Below are 21,319 nucleotides of genomic sequence, written 5' to 3'. Positions count from 1 at the left end.
GCAATCCTTTTGCTACAATAAAAGAATTAATTTTGATATAATGAACCAATAGTTGCTGTAGGAAATTACAGATATGTCCTACACAACTCACACACACACAGGTTATTTCACAAGGTCAATTTTGACCTTTCTTGTTCTGACTTTTGGATCCACACACAATTGACACGTATTGGATTTTATATGTTATTTTATTGTTTCCTTTACTTTACTAATTTGTTCTTTGTGTCTGAACAGGCTTCGAGAAACACAGAGAAAAACTTAGGGCAAAAGTTTAGCAAAAACTTGAGAGAAAATCAGAGAAAATCAACTCTGATTTTGAGCAGATCCAAGAAGAAAAATAATGCAAAAATGAAGCAATACACAAGTGCGAAGATTAGGGTGAGAGAGATAACAAACACAGAGATTTTTACAAGGTTCACCCCCTGAAATTGGGGCTACGTCCTTGGTGAGCTGCCTCAGAGAAAGATCAGCCACAATCCACTATCAACATCGATGTTTACATCAAATTTCTGAGCTCCAAGACACAGATCGTCTGGTAACTCTCAGTTCTTCAGAACCAGGTATGTACAACTTCTCACTCAAGCTTTCTCTTTCTTTTTCACTCAGGATCGAACAGATCCTCTCTCTTCTCTCTTCTTTCTAATTCACTCTTTTTCTTTCTGATTACACATGAGAGAAACTCTCTCACTCTAGGTCTGGGGTTTTCATCTTCTTTTCTCTGGAGATCTAAGAAGATTTGTTGAAGCTGTAAGTCTCTTTCATTTTGTTCTTCTATTTATAAGTATTGTAACTGAGGATAGTCGGTTAGGGAATAACTGCTAACTGTCTTGATGTGGGATTGTAAAGCTGGTAGGTTAGTTAGGATTGTAACTAACTATTTTAACTTCAGTAAATAGTTACAGGTTGACTTATATGGGGAATTAATTCCAACAAATTCCACCTGATTTCCCATATAAGTTTACCTGTACTAGATTAGATCTTCTCTGAGGGTCCTAGCTCGTGTCTCCTTTAGGTTATCCTCCAGTGTCTACCCCTAACAAATTCATGCAAAGCTTGAATTTGTGAAGGGTGACAATTTTGGTTCCCATATCAGCAGGATTTTCTTCTGTTGGTATCTTTTGAACTGAAACTAGCTCTTGGGTCACTTTGTCTCTGATAAAGTGATACTTGATCTCAATATGTTTAGTTCTGTCGTGAAAAACTGGGTTTTTACACAAGTGTATACAGCTTTGGCTGTCTGAATACACTGTGGGAACCTGCTTAACCTTAGTAATTTCTTCTAGGAGACCTTGAAGCCACAGTGCTTCTTTTATTGCTTCTGTTACAGCAATATATTCTGATTCTGTTGTTGATAGGGCAACAACTGGTTGAAGTTGGACTTTCCAACTTATACAACAGCCTCCTATTGTAAAATAGTATGCTGTTGTTGACCTTCTACTGTCTCTGTCACCAGCATAATCAGCATCACTATATCCTTCAATTAGGAGCTTAGAATTAAGTCTTCTGTACACCAATCCTACCTTAGCAGTACCTGCTATATATCTCATAGCCCATTTCATTGCTTGCCAATGTTCCTTCCCAGGGTTAGCCATATATTTGCTTAGGACACTCATAGTGTGTGCTAGATCAGGTCTAGTACACACCATTAGATACATAACAGATCCAACAGCATTTGAATAGGGGACTTCTTTCATTTCTTCTATGTGCTTTGGTTCTGTAGGGCATTGAGCTTTAGATAATTGATGTTGGTAGGTGATAGGTTGCTTTGTTATCTTTGCATCTTCCATAGAGAATCTCTTAATGAGCTTGTGTATGTAGTCTTCTTGGTTTAAAACCAGTTTCTCTTTCTGTCTATCCCTCTTGATATTCATTCCAAGTATCTTAGTAGCCTCTCCTAGATCCTTCATTTCAAATTCTGCCTTTAATAAGTTCTTCAAGTTTTCTACCTTGGCCTTTTCCTTGCTTATGATTAGCATATCATCTACATATAGGAGTAGATATATAGCTGTATGCACTTCTGTTCCTTTGTAATACAAGCAGTGATCATAGTAGCTCCTTAAGTAACTTTGTTTTGTCATGAAAGTGTCAAACCTCTTGTTCCATTGCCTTGGTGATTGTTTAAGCCCATATAGAGACTTTTCTAGCTTGCACACTAGGTGTTCTTCTCCTTTCTTAATGTACCCTTTAGGCTGTTCCATATATATGTCTTCTTCTAACTCTCCATTTAAGAAAGCAGTAGTCACATCCATTTGCTCAACTTCTAGGTCAAATTGAGTGGCCATAGCCAGCATTATTCTTATTGTTTTGTACTTCACAACAGGGGAAAAAATCTCTGTGTAGTCTATCCCTTCCTTTTGACTAAAACCCTTAGCCACTAGCCTTGCCTTGTATCTTGTAGGTTCACCAGGTTTGTTCCCTTCCTTGTATTTGAACAGCCATTTACATGAGATGACATTCTTTCCATCAGGTCTTTTGACCACTTTCCAGGTTTTGTTCTTCCTTAGAGAATCCATTTCATCATCCATTGCTTTTGACCATTTTCCAGAGTTCTTGTCTTGCATAGCTTCTTCATAGGAACTAGGTTCAGTTTTAGATATTTCCATTGCACTTAGAAAAGCATAGGCCAGCACTTCATTCCATGCATTGAAACTGAATCTTTGAGTAGGCTTAGAAACTCTCTTACTTCTGTCTCTAGTGAGTTGATACTCCCTTAGGTCTTGATTCCCTTGTTCCTCAGCTTGTTCTGTTCCATCTTGAACTGCCTGATTTGGTTCAGGTTCCACCTGAACTGGTTGGACAGGTTCTGCCTCTGTCTGAACTTGTTCCACCTGAACAAGTTCCACCTGATTCACATCAGGTTCTTCATCAGGATTTTCCTGAATGTTGGGTTGTAACTCAAAATCTGATATGCCTGCAGGGTTAGTTAAAATATCTGCACTAGGAGTTTTGTTAGATAAACAGGGAAAAATATTTTCTTTAAAAATTACATCCCTACTAGTGATAGTTTTTAAACCCCCTTGATCTCTTAGCCAAATCCTATAGCCTTTAACTCCCTCAGGGTAACCTAGAAACACTCCTTTAATTGCCCTTGGTTCTAATTTCCCAATACTTTGGTGTGCATATGCAGCACATCCAAAGACTCTAAGATTAGACAAGTCTGGTGGTTTTCCAGACCAAATTTCCTCAGGTGTCTTTAAGTTTATAGCACTAGAAGGACACCTATTTATCAAATAGGCAGCAGTAACAACTGCCTCTCCCCAAAAACCCTTAGACAGACCAGCACTAAACAGCATACACCTAGACTTATTTAGCAAAGTTCTATTCATTCTTTCTGCCACTCCATTTTGTTGGGGTGTGTGCCTAACAGACTTGTGTCTCATGATACCATGCTCTTTGCAGTAATTATTAAACAAGTCATTACAAAATTCTAGGCCATTATCAGTTCTCAACACCTTAATTTTCTTATCAGTTTGATTTTCCATTAGGGTTTTCCAATGCACAAATTTTTGAAAAGCATCATTCTTGTTTTTAAGCAAATAAACCCAAACTTTCCTTGAAAAATCATCAACAATAGATAGGAAATAAGAGCAGCCACCATGAGTATTAACTTTCTCAGGTCCCCATAAATCAGAATGTATATATTCCATTATATGTTTTGATTTATGGATACCAGTATTGAATTTTAATCTGTGGTGCTTACCTAGAATGCAATGTTCACAGAAATCTACCTTAGATACCTTATCTTTGCCAAGTAGTTTTTGATTGTTGACTATTTGCAGCCCCTTTTCACTGATGTGACCTAGCCTCCTATGCCATAGAGTGGCTTTGTCATCTTCAGGTGCTGGAACAACATTGTTGCAGCTTATTATAGGTTCCCCACATAGGTAGTAGAGTCCATCTTCCTTCACTCCTTTCATAATCACCATAGATCCTTTGCATAGTTTGATTTGTCCATCTTTAATCTTGCTTTCAATCTGCAAATCATCAAGCACACTTAGTGAAATCAAGTTTCTAGCTAGGTTAGGAACATACCTCACTCCTCTAAGTGATCTGACCACTCCATCAAACATCTTGAAGCTTACTGTCCCTATGCCTTCAATTCCACATGTTTGATTATTACCCAGTATGACCTTTCCTCCTCTGACATCTCTATAACCAGATAGCAATTCTCTGTTGTTTGTCATATGAAATGTACACCCAGAATCTAGGATCCAATCATCCTTCAAGTTAGTAGCAGCCACATACACTTCCCCACTGTCATAGCCATTAGTGAAATTAGCTTCTTGATGTTCTCTGTGTTTGTAGCTGTCTGATTTTTGAGAATTGATGTCATTTCCATCAGATTTGTACTTGTTGCTTTTCTTCCAGAAATAGCAATCTCTCCTAAGATGTCCAGGTTTTCCACAATGATAGCAACCATTTGGATCCTTAGGATTTCTAGGTTGAAACTTAGATTTTCCAGAGTGATGACTGCTGGAATCCCTACTAGAACTTCTTCCCTTTTTGTGCCAGGGTTTCTTGTGTGTAGATCTTCCTCTGCTTAGGTTTAATTCACCATGAGAACCATTGTGCTTCTCTGTTTTCATTTCAAGATCCTTAGACTTCAAGGCAGATATGACTTCCTCCAAAGTGATTTCTGTTCTTCCATATTTTATGGCATTCTTAACTTCTCTATAGGATTCAGGTAAAGAATTAAGAATTATAATAGCTTGGTTTTCATCACTAAGGGCCTCATTTTCACCAGAGTTAGCTAGTTCAATGTGTAGTCTCAAGAATTCATCTAGATTCTGTTCAAGAGTCTTAGAGTGTGACATCTTGAACCCAAAGATCCTTTCCTTCAGATAGATCTTATTGGTTAGGGATTTCTTCTGAAATTGTTCCTCTAACTTTTTCCAGATTTTAGCAGGGGTTTCTTCATTGTCAACTTGTCTGATAATTGCATCAGATAAGTTGAAAATGATGATTCCAGTTGCTGTCTCAAGCAACTCTTCTTGTTGAACTTTAGTAGTTCCATCAGGCCATTCAATGGGATCATCTAGCACTCTAAGCAGCTTCTGTTGTGCAAGTAATGACCTGATCTTCCTTCTCCAAATTCTATAGTCTCCAGATCCATCAAACCTGTCAATGTCAACTTTGATATTGCTCATGTTAGTAAATTCAGAAAAGAAAATAACTTTCTGTTAGGGAAAGAATAATAGTTTGAACATTCAAACTCCCTCTTGATCAAGATTCTTCTTCAAGAATCGATTTTCTTCAATCTTGATCACCTTCTTCTCCCTTCTTGTGAGTCTTTCTTGCTGTTGAAACCAGCTCTGATACCACTGTAGGAAATTACAGATATGTCCTACACAACTCACACACACACAGGTTATTTCACAAGGTCAATTTTGACCTTTCTTGTTCTGACTTTTGGATCCACACACAATTGACACGTATTGGATTTTATATGTTATTTTATTGTTTCCTTTACTTTACTAATTTGTTCTTTGTGTCTGAACAGGCTTCGAGAAACACAGAGAAAAACTTAGGGCAAAAGTTTAGCAAAAACTTGAGAGAAAATCAGAGAAAATCAACTCTGATTTTGAGCAGATCCAAGAAGAAAAATAATGCAAAAATGAAGCAATACACAAGTGCGAAGATTAGGGTGAGAGAGATAACAAACACAGAGATTTTTACAAGGTTCACCCCCTGAAATTGGGGCTACGTCCTTGGTGAGCTGCCTCAGAGAAAGATCAGCCACAATCCACTATCAACATCGATGTTTACATCAAATTTCTGAGCTCCAAGACACAGATCGTCTGGTAACTCTCAGTTCTTCAGAACCAGGTATGTACAACTTCTCACTCAAGCTTTCTCTTTCTTTTTCACTCAGGATCGAACAGATCCTCTCTCTTCTCTCTTCTTTCTAATTCACTCTTTTTCTTTCTGATTACACATGAGAGAAACTCTCTCACTCTAGGTCTGGGGTTTTCATCTTCTTTTCTCTGGAGATCTAAGAAGATTTGTTGAAGCTGTAAGTCTCTTTCATTTTGTTCTTCTATTTATAAGTATTGTAACTGAGGATAGTCGGTTAGGGAATAACTGCTAACTGTCTTGATGTGGGATTGTAAAGCTGGTAGGTTAGTTAGGATTGTAACTAACTATTTTAACTTCAGTAAATAGTTACAGGTTGACTTATATGGGGAATTAATTCCAACAGTTGCAATTCAACTAGTCACATAAGGTTGTAAAAGATAGTCATAGTCTTGAGAATTTCTGGTTTGAAGCATCTTTGAAAAGGCTTTGATAAGGTAGTCACTATCTCACTATCTGAGTTATGAAGGACAGCGCTAAAATTAGAATTTTTTGTTATTGTATTTACTGCAGCATCAGTGTTAATATTACCAAAGGCCTAGAAGACGCTGGCCAAAACCAAAAGTCTCCATTGGCGTGCTGACCATTTTAGCATTTTGGAATTCTGTGACATAGTTTAAGGCAGGGAGTAGAAGAACACCAGTTGGTTTGGGATTTTTACCATGTACCTCATTATTTTGTTCATTCCAAATGCTTTAAATAATGCAAACAATATGTTCTAAGTTCTGTTGAGAGAAAACATCTAAAATGTGAAACATAAATACTTTGCAGAAGTGAAAGTAGCTGATAAAGACAGCAAAGTCAAAGTTTGATAATCTCCAAACTTACTTTGCTCTTTTACATTCAAGCAAAGCATGGAAAAATGTTTTAGAATGATGGGACCAAAAGGAGTAGCAACTTAAAGGACTGACATGCTGACCATAAAGAACTGTAGTTAGAGTTGTTCATCCGATTCAATCTGCTCTTTTTTGATCAAACAATATTCAATTCGCACTAAGTGCGGATTTTATATTTTGGATCTAATTCAATCCGCATAGCAGTTTAAATCCAATAAAATCCACAATAGTGCAAATTGGATCGATTACTTTTTTTTTTTAATAATAAATTATTTAATATTTCATTAAAATAAAAAAAAAAATTAATAATTACTAATGTGGTCCACTCCATCAGATTGGTATACATCATAATAATAATTACCAATAATGCTAGAGATAACATTTTTTTAGGAGTGTTCAATACCAAAATTATCAATTGATTTGATAATTTTATTTGTTGCTTTCCAAGAATTTGCAAGCTGGTGAAAATATTTTGTATTTGAGTCTCCAGCTTGCATCCAATTAATCTTGGTACGTTGTTGCTAGTATTCCTCCTCTTGTGCCATTAGGTTATTCAAGATATTCTATGAATTATAAAGCTCATTGAAATGGGAAGGAGAAGTATCATAAGAATTTCTCAAACCATCAACTTTTTCTTGAGATAAACGAATCTATTTTGGAAGGACTCCAAATTTTGAACGATGCCAAACTTGAAGTTGAGAGGATGCATGAGCAAAGTTATGCATCAAATGGTTTATGGAAGGGGAATCATTATCATGCTAAATTTGGGCAATGATATCCTCATAAGCAGATTTATGAAGCCAGATCTTTTCAAAGTAAAAACGAGGCTTGTAGCGTGGAGCTTGAATCTGACCATTAAGGGTGATGAGAAGTTGCAGAGCTCTGTGATTCGACTTATAAAAGTCGAGATGTTTGAGAGTAGGCAGAGAAAAACTATCAGACTATGGACATTTGAGAAAGTATATTCTAATTGCTTTATTGGCACTAGAATATGTGTTGTTATGCCATGTGAAAGGCTCTTCATCATCAAACGCCATATAATGGTCAATAAAATTTATTGCATAATTTATAATAGTTACATTAATACCAGATTTCTATAACAACATCATACCATCACCTAAACTATATCCTAGGAACTTCAATTCCATTAAGAAAATTTATTACATTACAAAATTTAGAAAAAGAACCTACTTTTAACTTAGTTTCCATAATAAAAATAACATTCGAATTATTTTCAGAAACGAAAAGTTAGAGTTGTCAAGATGCTTGGGGACTGCCCAAACCCCACGCGTTCCAGCTGATGATATTCATGATGATTGGTGAACATCCTTCGCCAAAAGAGCAAAACTATGATCCTCCACTATTGAACCTTTAGACAATTCAGAAATGGAATCAACTGTAGGTTACACATGAGTGTTGGTGGAATCAGCCAGTGGGGAGCCACGGGTACGACATCGTTTCAACATTTGGCGAGCATTACCATTTGATGAGACCAATTGACACTTAGAAAAAACTAAAGATAATTTATTTTCTTGAGCTTTGATAATGCCAGGATGGAATTAACTATTGCAACATAAATTGGTGGGCCATTTGATCCATTGATAATAGTAGGAAGATCAGTAAGTTGTAGAGCAGCCGTCACAGTTTGGCCAATGACTGGAGTAATAGGTGTGGAGTGGAGACCATTGTATGAACATATGCTGGTGGAATTGATACTAGCAAGAATGGGGTTTTACTCTTAGTACATTCCGGTAACTTAAGGAAAATATTTACTAACAATTTTTATAGTTCTGATGGAATTTTCACACGAAAACAAAAATTTATGGGCAAAAAATGTTATAATTCCGGTAAATTCAATTTGTTTTTTTTTAAGTTGAATTATTTTTGAGGGTGTACAACTTGAATCTTATTTATTAGCTCCCCAAATAATTAGAAATACACCCCATATATAGAATCAAGCCATTTAATTTAGAAGATGGGAGCGTTAGGAGATTTGTGGAAGTCATTTGGGGCATATTGCATGCATGTGGCCTCCCCTATTGAAGCGGAGTCGATGGGCCCTACTCTATGGTGTTTCGTATGGGTGAAACAAACTTATTTTGGATTGTAGTCCCCTCTCCTCCTCAATTCTAATATACTTTTTTTCTTCTTCTTTTTCCCTTAGGTGAATGCCTGGTTAAAAATGTTGTTTGGACTCTTAGAGATTTAGATCATGTAATAATGTATGATTGCTGCTTGGGTTGCGCCCTATAACTATGCTCCTTCTTTTTCTAGAAGGGAAGTAGCACCCTTTATTGCTACTTATAAAAAAGAAAAGAAATAATACAGACATTGTCCCATCCCATTCAAACATGGAACTAAATTAATTGGCCATTCATGAGTTTCAACCATTGCTGGAACAAGGAAATTATGTGGGTTTGGAAGATGTATCTTTATATATGATCAAATAATAATAATAATAATAATAGTAAAAGAGATAAATATATTGAATTTGTAACAAATTTGGTCATATAATATGAAGAAAAGGATTCAAAGGAATTCCAAACTCATCCAAGGTAAACTTCACCTTATGACCTTGTATTAAATCCATTCATATAAAAAGAAGGAAGAAATAACGAAAAGATTCTCTCTAAGTTAGTAACTTATCCCAAATCCTTGTTTGTGCTTTGTGGGATTATATTGAATATTGTGCTTTGTGGGATTACTTCACGTTGAGGCTTTTTTTTTTAACGACAAATGCTAAAGGGAACTAGTGGTGCCTTATTGTGGACAATGTCCCACATGAAATAAATGGTAGAGAATTGAGCCATATATAAGAACATGGGCTACTCCACTCATTGCCAATTGGTTTTAAGATGGAACCCCATGATTCTCAACATGCTTATAACACTTTCTAATGTGTCAATATTGCTATCGCTAACCAATCGTAATATGGCATGTCGAGAAGGTACTAGTGGTGCTTAATAGTAATGCTCTTTTTCTATTGGCTAAAAAATATTATTGATGTTTAGTACCTTCCTCGATATCATAATACTATTAATATAATTAAATATATTTATGAAAATAATTTTAAAAGAATATGGTTAATTAATAGTAATGTTCTTTTTTAATTAATCATGAGGGGCCACCTATAAAAAGTGTTGAGCCGACCAAACCCATTAACAACACTCTTCTTTTACCTCCCAAGTGTCAAGTAACAACTGACCAAACCCCTCTCCACTCTGCAGCTTTTGATAGACGTTCACTCACACTCTTTCAAAGTGCCGAGCTTTCACTATTGGTGGATGTCTGAGTGCATTTATTGAGTGTCGTAATGTGTGTTATTCGTCAAAGAAACGGCTAATTAATAGACTTTGGCTACTGCTTTTGATTATTGATTTGCAACTCTCAAGAAAATAGTGTATCATGTATCAAAATCTGTTTGGCTGATATTTTTTCAAAATAATTTTCAGAACTAAAATGTGTTCTCACAAATCAACAAGGCTGATTAAGTGGTTTATATCTTTCAAATTTTAATTTTCTATGGCGTTTTTTTTTGGTCTCACATGTGGTGTGATATAGACTAGTGATCACTCAGAAATAATCATGATATGGGTGGGTCAGAAATAATCATCCAAAGAGAGAAAAGAATAAAGAAGGAAATGAAAATGTGTAATGAAAATTACTCAGAATTATAGAGAGTCTCTTCTCTTCCACAAAGATTCTCCACGCCTCACTAAAAGGTTCTACTAACTCTTTATTGTTAAATGAATTATAATAAATATGTACCATTATGTATGCCGAATAACTTTTAGGGCTCGTTTGGAATGCCGTATTAGGTCGTATTGTATTGTATTGTATTATATTGAATTGGATTATACATTATATTTTTATATAATAGTATGTCAAATTTTAAGTTATACTAAAATATTATATATTTAAGTGTCCATAAAAATTAATGCCACATATAGTTTTACATAAAAATATTGCATAAAATACAATTCAATATAATACAATATAATACAATACGACCTAATACGGCGTTCCAAACGAGCCCTTATAGAATAAATATATACAAAAGAATCAAATTTTAGTTCTAGTTATGCCAATTTCCACTAATATTTAAGTATTAAATCTGTAAAATAAAAGAGAATAAATTAGTGGTTTGAGCTGAAACAGATTAGATTAAGGTCAACTCAGCCCATTTTCCTTTTTTTTTTTCTTTCAAAAAGATCACATTAACTATGAGTTTTTATACAAATATTAATTTTTTTTTTTCAAACTTTATATTTATATTTTGATAATTTCGTTCAAAAATAGAATATTCATTCGAGCATCATTGTAGAAGAGACATTCCTTTATAATAATCTAATACTTTAAAATATAACCAAACAAATGAATAGAAATGAAAATTTTGTTTCAATTTTATTTTATTTTATTACTTTCAACCAACTGCCACTTAAAAAAAAATAGGTAAATTAAAAATATTTCTGAATTAAGTTAATATTGACTTTATATAAATTTAACTATATATGCACCTCCCCTTTACACTAGTAGATGTAGATCCTAGTTGCAGGTTGTAATTCACCCAAGCTGACTTGACACTTGACAGTCTTCTTATCTTTACCTCTCCCTTGTATGTGACCATGTGAATATAGTGGAGCCTGTTACAAAGTTGAGACTTGGTTACTTTAGTTTGAGTTTCTTAACTTTGTGTGAGAAAGCTTGAAATTAAGCTCAGTGTGTCTTGTTTTTTTTGAGTTTCTCCTTTTTTTTATTGTTAGTTTGTATTTGAATTTATTACTTGCCTGACTTGAATCAAAGCCTTCAAGAGCACTGCTTAAGGGTAACGAATAACGATAAGTTCCAAGCCGAAATGAGACTTGGTGTAATGATGGATTGTGATTAGTAACAAAGGGTCTTATATATAGGACTACTTGCTAAGGCAGGCACTTGCTAATCAATCTAAATCCATGTTCATTGGTGTATCATAAATTTTCATAGTTCACACTACATCATAATTAGTTTGGCTGCTTTTGAAACTTGTGATTTTAGTCTTCCTTTTCCAGTTCTATGAAATGGAGTCCTATTAATCAGCCAACTAGGGGCAAAGAGAAGATTATACTTATACTTAAGGGAGGTGTTTGGTTGGGAGGAATGAAAATATAAGAATGAGAATAAGAATAAGAATGGAATAAAATTTAAAATGCATAAAAAAAATTGATAAAAAAATCATTAATTTTTTTGTCTTGTTACATTGTGTTAAGGCAGTTAGTTGAGTCTGTTAGTTGTTAGTACTGTTAGCCTTTCAGTTGGTTGTTGCAACTGATTTCTGTTAGTTGTTTTCCTTGTTGCTTCTACATGAATGTTGTATAAATATCTTGTACACTCATTCATTCAATGAGATACTCTTTCTTCTCCATTGTCTTTCTCTTTGTTACCTTTCTCTCTATCTTTCTCTGCTCTTTCCTTCTTTCATGTTCTTGTTCATGGTGTGTATTTGCTCATGGCTCACAGGTTTAACATGGTATCAAAGCGCTGGCCTCCGCTCAGTGCTAATATGGCAACTGTAGGTGTTGCAGGTATCGGCAACAATGGATCCAACTCCAATGGAGCTCAAACTCCTCAAACCAAATCTCAATCTCCTCAAGAACCAGTGTATTTCAACCATAGCATCTCGATACGCCTTAATGATCATAATTTCCTCCTTTGGAAACAGCAAGTTCTTGCTGTGATTAGAGGAAATCGTCTTCTCAAGTTCATCCAGAGCCTCCTCCAACAGAGTTCTTATATGAAGAAGATCGTATCCAAAACAGAGTCAACCAGGTCTATGTTGATTGGGAGGTTCAGGATCAGTTGCTGGTCTCGTGGCTATTGTCCTCCATGTCTGAGAGTCTTCTCCCTCGCATGGTAGGCTGCAACACAGCTCGACACATTTGGACGACTCTGGAGAAACACTTTACTCTGCAGGTTTCTTCGAAGATCTTGGAATTTCGTACGAAGCTTCAAAATCTCAAGAAAGGAAGTCTGAGCTTAAACAATTAACTGTTGAAAGTGAAACAAAATGTTGATCTTCTTGCTTCTGTAGGAGAAACCTTGAGCGATCGAGATCATGTAGCTGCTATTTTCAAAGGACTTCCGAGCGAGTACGACACCTTTGTCATCTCAACAAATACTCGGGTTGAAGAATACACTGTAGGGGAAATTGAGGCTCTGCTTCTTACATCTGAGTCAAGGATTGAAAAAGCTGGAAAAGAACTAGATCTCAGTGCTAATCTTGTTACTGATGATCAAGACTCAACTATGGAAGCCAATCTGGCCTGGAGAAGGTTTAGACAGCAATTTGGCCGTGGAAATTTCCAATCTCAGAATGGAAACATGAACTTTAACAACCAGTTTGGCAATTCATTTCCAAATCGAGGTCAAGTTTCTGGCAGAGGCACCTTTTTTCCCAATCGTGGAGGCAGACCTGGTTCCAATCTGGACAACAAAGTTCAATGCCAAATTTGTTTGAGGTATGGTCATACTGCTACTGATTGCTTTTACCGGTTTGACAAGAATTTTTTAAGTGCACAGACAGGTCCACACACCAGTAGCAGTGGCTTGCATCAAACTCAGAAACCACAGGCCAACATTGCTACTAACAGCAACTCAAATGATGCAAATTGGTACCCAGATTCTGGTGCTACCAATCACTGCACCCCTCAAGCTCAAAACCTTGCAAATTGCTATGACTATGATGGTCAAGATCAAATGTATGTAGGAGATGGTACAGGTTTGTCTATAAAGCATATTGGTCAATCCTCTTTTATTCCTTAGCATTCATCTCATTCTCTTGTTTTAAACAACTTACTTCATGTACCTGAAATTACAAAAAATCTCATCAGTGTTGCTAAGTTTGCCAAGGATAATAATGTTTATTTTGAATTCCACTCTGATTTGTGTTTTGTCAAGGAGGAAGTGAGTCATACTATCTTGCTGATGGGGAGGCACAAGAATGGCCTGTATTCTTTTGATCAGTCTCAAATTGGCACCATTTACTCGAGCCCTAGCTGTCCTTTACCCACCCACTGCAGCAAACAGAACCAAGGTCAAACCAGTAGCAGCTTGTTTACTTCATCTGTGTCTAAATGTATCTTTGTAGCTACTCTAAATAATACTGCCCTTACTGTATCAAGTTGTTTTAAGTGTAATTCAAGTGTCAAAAACAGCTTCACATTGTGGCATAATAGGCTTGGCCACCCATCTGAGAAAGTTGTCCAAACTGTTCTCAAAACTTGTAATATGCCACCTGTTAATAAAGACTCTCATTTCTCAGTTTGTACTGCATGTTGTCTTGGCAAAATACACAAATTTCCTTTTCCTAAAGCATCTAACACTGTCATTTCTGAACCACTTCAGCTTGTAGTGTCTGATTTGTGGGGACCATCTCACACATTATCCTTTAATGGATACAAGTATTACATCTCACTTTGTGGATGTCTACTCAAGGTTCACTTGGTTGTATCTATTAAATAATAAATCTGATGCCCTCAAAGCATTTCAACACTTCAAAACTGAAGCAGAATTGCAATTAGGAAAATCCATTAAAACCTTGCAAACAGATTGGGGGGTCAGTTTAGATCCTTTACCACTTTCTTAGCTGACAATGGAATTCATCATAGACACCCTTGTCCTACCACCCATCAACAAAATGGATTGGCTGAGAGAAAGCATAGACACATTATTGAAAATGGTCTAGCTCTTCTTGCTCAAGCCTCATTGCCACTTAAGTTTTGGGATGAAGCATTTCGAGCATCAGTTTATATTCATAATAGACTGCCTACTCCTTTGTTGCAAAACAAATCTCCCTTAGAGACTCTATTCAACACTAAACCCGATTACTCTATGTTTAGAACATTTGGTTGCAAGTGTTACCCGAACATACGACCTTATCATAAACACAAATTAGAATTCAGATTTGCTCCTTGTACCTTTCTTGGTTATAGTCTTAACCATAAAGGTTACAAGTGCTTAGACACCAAAGGTCGATTGTACATCTCTCGTGATGTTGTGTTTGATGAGTTTTCCTTTCCCTATGAACAACAACCTGGTCACACTGTTAGTAATAGAGTCTCTCTCATGCAGTCTATTGTCTCAGCTATCATTCCTGTTTGCTCTCACTACAAACACCCCTACACTATGCATGATCTTGTTCAGGCCCCTTCCATCTACAATGCTGAAAATAACAGTGCTGAAATTGACCAAAATGCTTTACATGACAGCTCTCCTACTACAGATCCTTGCAATATTGCTAACAATGGTTCCTGTTCAGTTTTTCCATCTTTTTTTGTTGCAGATGGCACTACTGCTGCAGCTCCTTTTCCTGAAGCTGCTGAGCATAATGCTGTTTCTGGTATACAACAACCATTGGATCAAATCACACCTGCTAGTGAGGCTACTGGCACTCTCTCTTACACTGCCCAGCAGGATACTCAACTTCACACACCTTCTCCTTCACAAAGAGAATCTTTATCTCTTGATCCAAGGCCTCCTCCTGCTTGTTCTTCCCCTGCTGCTCTGCCCCTGTTAGCAGGTTGTCTTCCAGCACCTGGTAGAACCAACACTCACAGAATGACAACAAGGTCCAAATTGGGGATTTTCAAACCTAAAGCCTATCTTGCTTCAAGAGAAGCTACTTCTCTCAAAGAGGCTCTTCAGCAAGAACATTGGAACCGTGCTATGGGTGATGAAATCCTAGCATTGGCTAGAAATAAAACATGGGTTCTTGTTAGGCTTCCTGAAGGGAGATAAGCTATAGGATGTAAATGGGTCTATAAGGAAAAGGAGAATCCTGATGGTAGTGTTCTAAAACATAAGGCTAGGTTGGTAGCAAAGGGGTTTCACCAACAAGCTGGGTTTGACTTCACAGAAACCTTTAGTCCTGTGGTCAAACCAGTTACTATAAGAGTTGTACTCACTCTGGCATTGTCCAAAGGATGGGATGTTAGACAATTGGATGTCAATAATGCCTTTTTGAATGGTGATCTTCAAGAAGAAGTGTATATGACACAACCACCAGGGTTTGAAATTCCTGGACAAGAACATCTTGTGTGCAAGTTAAATAAAGCCTTATATGGACTCAAACAAGCTCCTAGAGCTTGGTTTGAAAAGCTCCAACACTGTTTGACATCTCTTGGCTTCATTTCCTCTAAGTCTGATCATTCCTTGTTTATCAATCATTCACCTTAGTCAACAACTCTTGTCCTCGTGTATGTTGATGACATTGTGATTTGAACTCCAAGTTCTCCTTAAAAGATCTTGGTTCCCTCAATTACTTCCTCGACATAGAAGTCACACACGCAGATGAAGGTCTTCATCTTTGTCAAACAAAATATGCTCAAGATCTTCTTGTCAAAGCTCAAATGCTTGGTTCAAAGTCTGCCCCTACACCTATGGTTAGTGGCCTTCGATTGTCTACCAATGAAGGAGAACCAGTGGCTGATGTTCAGCACTACAGGTCCATAGTAGGTGCCCTGCAGTATCTCACTATCACACGACCTGAATTGTCTTTCTCTGTGAATAAGGTCTGTCATTTTATGCAACGACCCTTATATACTCATTGGCAAGCCGTGAAGCGCATCCTCAGGTATATAAGTGGCACTTTGCATCATGGTCTTCATTTCACAACACCTCGCACACTTGATCTTGTTGCATTCTGCGATGCCGACTGGGCATCTGACCCTGATGATCGAAAGTCCACCTCAGGATATGCTATATTTTTTGGTTCGAACTTGATAGCATGGAAGAGAAAGAAGCAGCAGACCATCTCTCGATCCAGCACAGAGGCTGAATATCGAAGTGTAGCAACTGTCACTGCAGAGATCACTTGGCTCCACTACCTGTTTTCTGAGTTGAACATCCAACTTCCTCAGTCACCTGTCATCTGGTGTGACAATCTTAGCACAATTATGCTCACTCAGAACCCTGTTTTGCATGCTAGGACGAAGCACATAGAGTTAGACTTATATTTTGTGCGAGAGAAGGTGATGAACAAGCAGGTGCACATCAAACATGTAGCAGCATATGACCAAATTGCAGATGGGCTGACCAAGGCAATTTCTAGCCAACTGTTCTCTACTTTCAGGAACAAACTCAAAATCGAAGATCTTTCAATTTTGAGTTTGAGGGGAGGTGTTAAGGCAGTTAGTTGAGTCTGTTAGTTGTTAGTACTGTTAGCCTTTCAGTTGGTTGTTGCAACTGATTTCTGTTAGTTGTTTTCCTTGCTGCTTCTACATGAATGTTGTATAAATATCTTGTACACTCATTCATTCAATGAGATACTCTTTCTTCTCCATTGTCTTTCTCTCTGTTACCTTTCTCTCTATCTTTTTCTGCTCTTTCCTTCTTTCATGTTCTTGTTCATGGTGTGTATTTGCTCATGGCTCACAGGTTTAACACATTGGAATGGTCATTCCTTTCTTTTTAAAATGGAATAGCCATTCCACCAAAATGGTGGAAAGAGTATTCCATTGGAATGCTATTCCAATACTTTAAAATGCAACCAAACAAAGGAATGGAATAAAAATTGTTTCCTTTCCATTCCATTCTATTTCATTACCTCCAACCAAACGCCAGGTAAAATGTTTGTGTACAGAATCAAGCTAAAGAATGGCAATACTCTTTATGATGTGAGTAGAGTATTCAACTGAAACTTTAAAGATTATATACACTACACATCATCATTATTGTTCTTTTCTTAGCTTAATTTTTCTAAACTAATAAATGCATGTCTCCTCAGGTATGGATTGTGTGTTTTCTCAGGATGTTGTGGCTATCAATCATGCGGAGAAGCCTTGTTGCATTGTTGGGTAGCTCAACCAGCATATATGAGAGGTTTCAATGTAAAACCAAAGTGGTTTTCATTCAAAAAATTTGAATGTCAAATTTTGAGGTTACATGACTAGCAAAATGTGATGTTTACTTAATGGATTGTCAAGTTTGTTTACTAATGCTTTAATGAAGGGGAAAATGAAAAATAAGAGCAAATCTCATATAAGTTTATCTTTGATCATTCTTCATTTTGTTATTGGTGGAACATTTTTTCTAACACTAGATTGCATTTCATGCTATTTGAATCCTCATAAAATATTATATCTCTTCTTCACTAATATTGGCTTTTGTTTTTTTATGATGAGTAGTTGATTTAAGGAAATTGAAATCAAAGTAAATTTATATAAGAAGACAATACTATCATCCTTACTGTCAAACATAATTGTCACCAATGAGAAACCCAATATTGGACCTCTCATAGCATTAAAACTTCTACACAATTTCACACAAGCATTTGTGATTCACAAACCACATTATTGACAAAATCTTGAAATGAAAACTAACTGCAAACTTAGAGCTGGTGCAACTTAACATGGGCTCCATGTTGTGGTTGAAGAGTCATAACAGTATAAGGAGCATGAGTATATGAAGACGAAAGCTCCAGCGAGAAGTGTTGTAGAATCATAGCCACTGCAATCTTTGCTTCTATCATGGCAAAATTTTGTCCAATGCAGGTCCTTGGTCCCCATCCAAATGGAAAGAATGCTAGCTGGTTGTCTTTACCTGCCTTCGAAATTCCTTCAGAGAATCTTTCCGGTTTGAATTCTTCTGCATCATCTCCCCAGAGTGCAGGATCGTGATGTAGAAGAAGCGTAGGTAGGTTTAGATCCACCCCGGCTGGAATGGTGATGTGACCTATTTTTGTTTCCTTGTAAGCATGTTGATACTGGGCAATCACAGGTGGATATAGCCTTAACACTTCATTCAATATCATTGTTACCTGCATAAATTTTTTTTGTGCATTGTGAACTAGTTAAAATGCATTGCATAAGTAGCTTTTAGGATTTAGAAAGAAGAAAATATTGAAGTGAATACTCACAATCTTGAGGTGGCTTAAAGCTTCAAAACTAGGTTCTTTCTTCCCACAAACTTCCAGGATTTCATCTCTTGCCTTTTCCTGCCATTCAGGGTGCATTGCTAAGACTATAATAGTCCATGTTAACCAGGAAGATGTTGTTTCCTGGCCAGCCAGGTAGAACTGTTTGCACTCCTCTATTACCTCATCAAGTGTCAATCCATTACTTTTCTTGCTAGTTGTGTGTTCTGGTAAATTATTCTGGTTGTTGGATTGTAACATTAGGCCTAGCAAGTCATCAACCTTGGTTTGTCCTGTTTTCATTGCATTCATTTTGTTCTGAACTATTTCTTTTAGTATCAATGTGATCTCCTTGTCCAACTGTTTTCTTCTTCTATTCGTTTTGGTAGGAACAAACCTATACAGTGGGAAGCTTTAAAGTTAAAAGCAAAGCATTTGATTATTCTTCTTTAAATAGAAATAAAATTAGTTTCATCTAGTGAGTGACTTTTCACCTTAAACCAGGAATGTACATGCTCTGCATTGCTTCTAGTGTTAGCAATATCAACTCTTTTTGAAGTTCAAACATCTTCTTCCCTTCTTCATAGCTGCTCCCAAATGCTGCTCGAGAAATGACATCTGCAGTGAGTTTTTGAAATTCAACCCACATATCCACTTCACAAGTCCCATGTGTAACATCCAAGCTCTTCCATTCTCCTATCATCTTACTACAACTGACTGTAAAAGCTGGTATCATATCCTATAACAAAAACACACAAACCTTGTTTTCAACATCACTTGTTCTAGGTAGAAACTCAAACTCCTAGTTTAAAATTAGAATAGACATGAGAAATTGAGAAATGAAAACCTTGAGTCTCTCTAAGTGGAAAGCAGGATTTATTATCCTTCTATGCCTGGCCCACTCTTCACCATCCAAAACTGTCAATCCTGCTCTAGTCAAAATTCTTATAACAGGGCTTATAAAAGGCTTGCTGAAGTGGCCAAGTTTGTTGGACAGAATTTCTTTCATCAATTCCGGATCTTTAATGGTCAGCCTTGGTGTTGTTCCAAACCAAACCACCGATATGTTCCCTGTGCAAATCAAAGGTAAGCCTCTCTTATTCTAAAAATTATAAATAGTATGTGACAGACATGCATATATTGGTTGAACTTACCATATTTCTGTACAGTAGCTAGAGTGAATGGATCGACACGTGGAACGATTTGATGGGTTAGATTGAGGGGCTTGTCCCATGCCTCTGTTATCATTGTCACATACTCTTTCACGTCCCCAACCAATGGCCTATAAAGGGTGCCTTTGATTCCCTGTTGTTTAAAATTTCTCTCTAAACTTTTGGGTTTCCACCAAATGGTGTAGAAAGCTTTGGCAACACCATAGGGTAGCAGAATCAGTGAAGAAAGTGCAAGCAAATTTAGTACACAGTTTTCCATACTTTTGAGGATCTAGCTTAAGTTCTTTGTGTGTGTGTGTGTCTGTGGTGGCTATGAAAATTAAACTTGAGGATTTATAATAAATTGTACTTGGGTCTGAAGTTTTTAGTCAAAATTTCTGTAGTGAAGAAGATAGGACAACTTGTTAAGTTAAGCAATGTTTTATTTATTTTGCTAAATAAGTTTAGCTGTGTTGCTATATTGATATTTGTCATATATTATATGTTATGTGACTTTGACCAACTTATTTTTTTGTTTTTGGAGAAAAGGAAAAGGTACCCATGGTAGTTAAATATTTTGGCTATAAGATCATGTGTACTTGGCGTATGGATCAAGAATTTATTTATCTGTATATATTATTCAATAATAATAAACAATTACACGCAAAGAAAGGACAATAGAGGTGATGTTAAAAGATGAAAGTGTCCTCTCTCTAGAGTTTAGCCGACCTTGAAACCTTCTACAGTAGAACCTACACTTGGGACCAAGTAAATTATATTCTAATTGGGAGGTTATAATTAAATAGAGTTACACTAGAAAAAAATTAAAAAACCAAAAAATATCAATGTAACAATAATAACAATAAATAATCATTAATACTATATCATAATAGAAATATTTTAGAGTAAATATAATTTGATACATGTATTATAATTTAAAATAAAATTATTAATTTTACATAAATAAATTTATAAAATACATGTATATATTTTATTAAGATGTAATTATTCTTATATAGAGGTATACTTTGTTAATACGGGACTTAAAAAATGTATAACTAATTACAATTTAGAGGTTATTCTTATTTATAATTGGCCCAAATCGGGACTTGATTTTTTTATAACAAATTAGAGGTTATTCTTGAATAGAGTATTCTTAAATAGAGGTTCTACTGTATAATTTATTTGTTATGCAAGTAAGCGTGGGTAGCACGTGAATAGACACAATTGGATTAGAAAGTTTGAACGTTTTCAGAATATGGTTGATTTTCACTTAATTAATTGTTTGAAATATGTTTTTGCAATTTCGGTTATATTAGCCATTCTAGATCTGGATGATCATGAATAACAAAGGTCAATGGTTATTATAATTTTTTATTTCTAGAAATAACACAAATAGTTAATAAACTCACAATTAAAAATTCAACATGTAAACCTCACAAATAGGTGAAGCCGGAGGGACCTCTTTGGGTTAGAGTAATTTGGGATCAAAATCAATTCTCTAGTAGGTAGCGTTTGGTTGGAGGTAATGAAATGGAATGGAAAAGAAATGAAACAATTTTTATTCCATTCATTTGTTTGGTTGCATTTTA

General features: G+C 36.1%; 1 protein-coding gene across 1 annotated transcript; it reads right to left on the bottom strand.

The window, feature by feature from the left end:
- Positions 1–17,825: 17,825 nt before the first annotated feature.
- LOC115701991 (cytochrome P450 CYP72A616) lies at positions 17,826–20,236 on the bottom strand. Its single transcript, XM_061105318.1, has 5 exons — positions 19,731–20,236; positions 19,424–19,647; positions 19,071–19,315; positions 18,580–18,973; positions 17,826–18,480 (listed from the first exon to the last, which is right to left on the bottom strand). The coding sequence occupies exons 1-5, from the start codon at positions 20,005–20,007 to the stop codon at positions 18,052–18,054; spliced, it is 1,569 nt and encodes a 522-aa protein (XP_060961301.1). The 5' UTR covers positions 20,008–20,236; the 3' UTR covers positions 17,826–18,051.
- Between the last annotated feature and the right edge of the window lie 1,083 nt (positions 20,237–21,319).

This window comes from Cannabis sativa, chromosome 1, assembly GCF_029168945.1.
Source record: "Cannabis sativa cultivar Pink pepper isolate KNU-18-1 chromosome 1, ASM2916894v1, whole genome shotgun sequence".
NCBI classification, from domain to species: domain Eukaryota; kingdom Viridiplantae; phylum Streptophyta; class Magnoliopsida; order Rosales; family Cannabaceae; genus Cannabis; species Cannabis sativa.
The sequence above is the reverse complement of the archived record's forward strand: the minus strand, read 5'-3'. Positions and strand labels throughout refer to the sequence as shown.

What these genes read in the sequence shown, in the direction of transcription:
- LOC115701991 (XM_061105318.1), bottom strand. Translation starts at nt 20,007, where the DNA reads ATGGAAAACTGTGTACTAAATTTGCTTGCACTTTCTTCACTGATTCTG. An exon ending in ATGTACATTCCTGGTTTAAG is followed by an intron (nt 18,974 to 19,070) that starts GTGAAAAGTCAC and finishes CCCACTGTATAG; the next exon opens with GTTTGTTCCTACCAAAACGA. An exon ending in CTTTAAGCCACCTCAAGATT is followed by an intron (nt 18,481 to 18,579) that starts GTGAGTATTCAC and finishes AAATTTATGCAG; the next exon opens with GTAACAATGATATTGAATGA.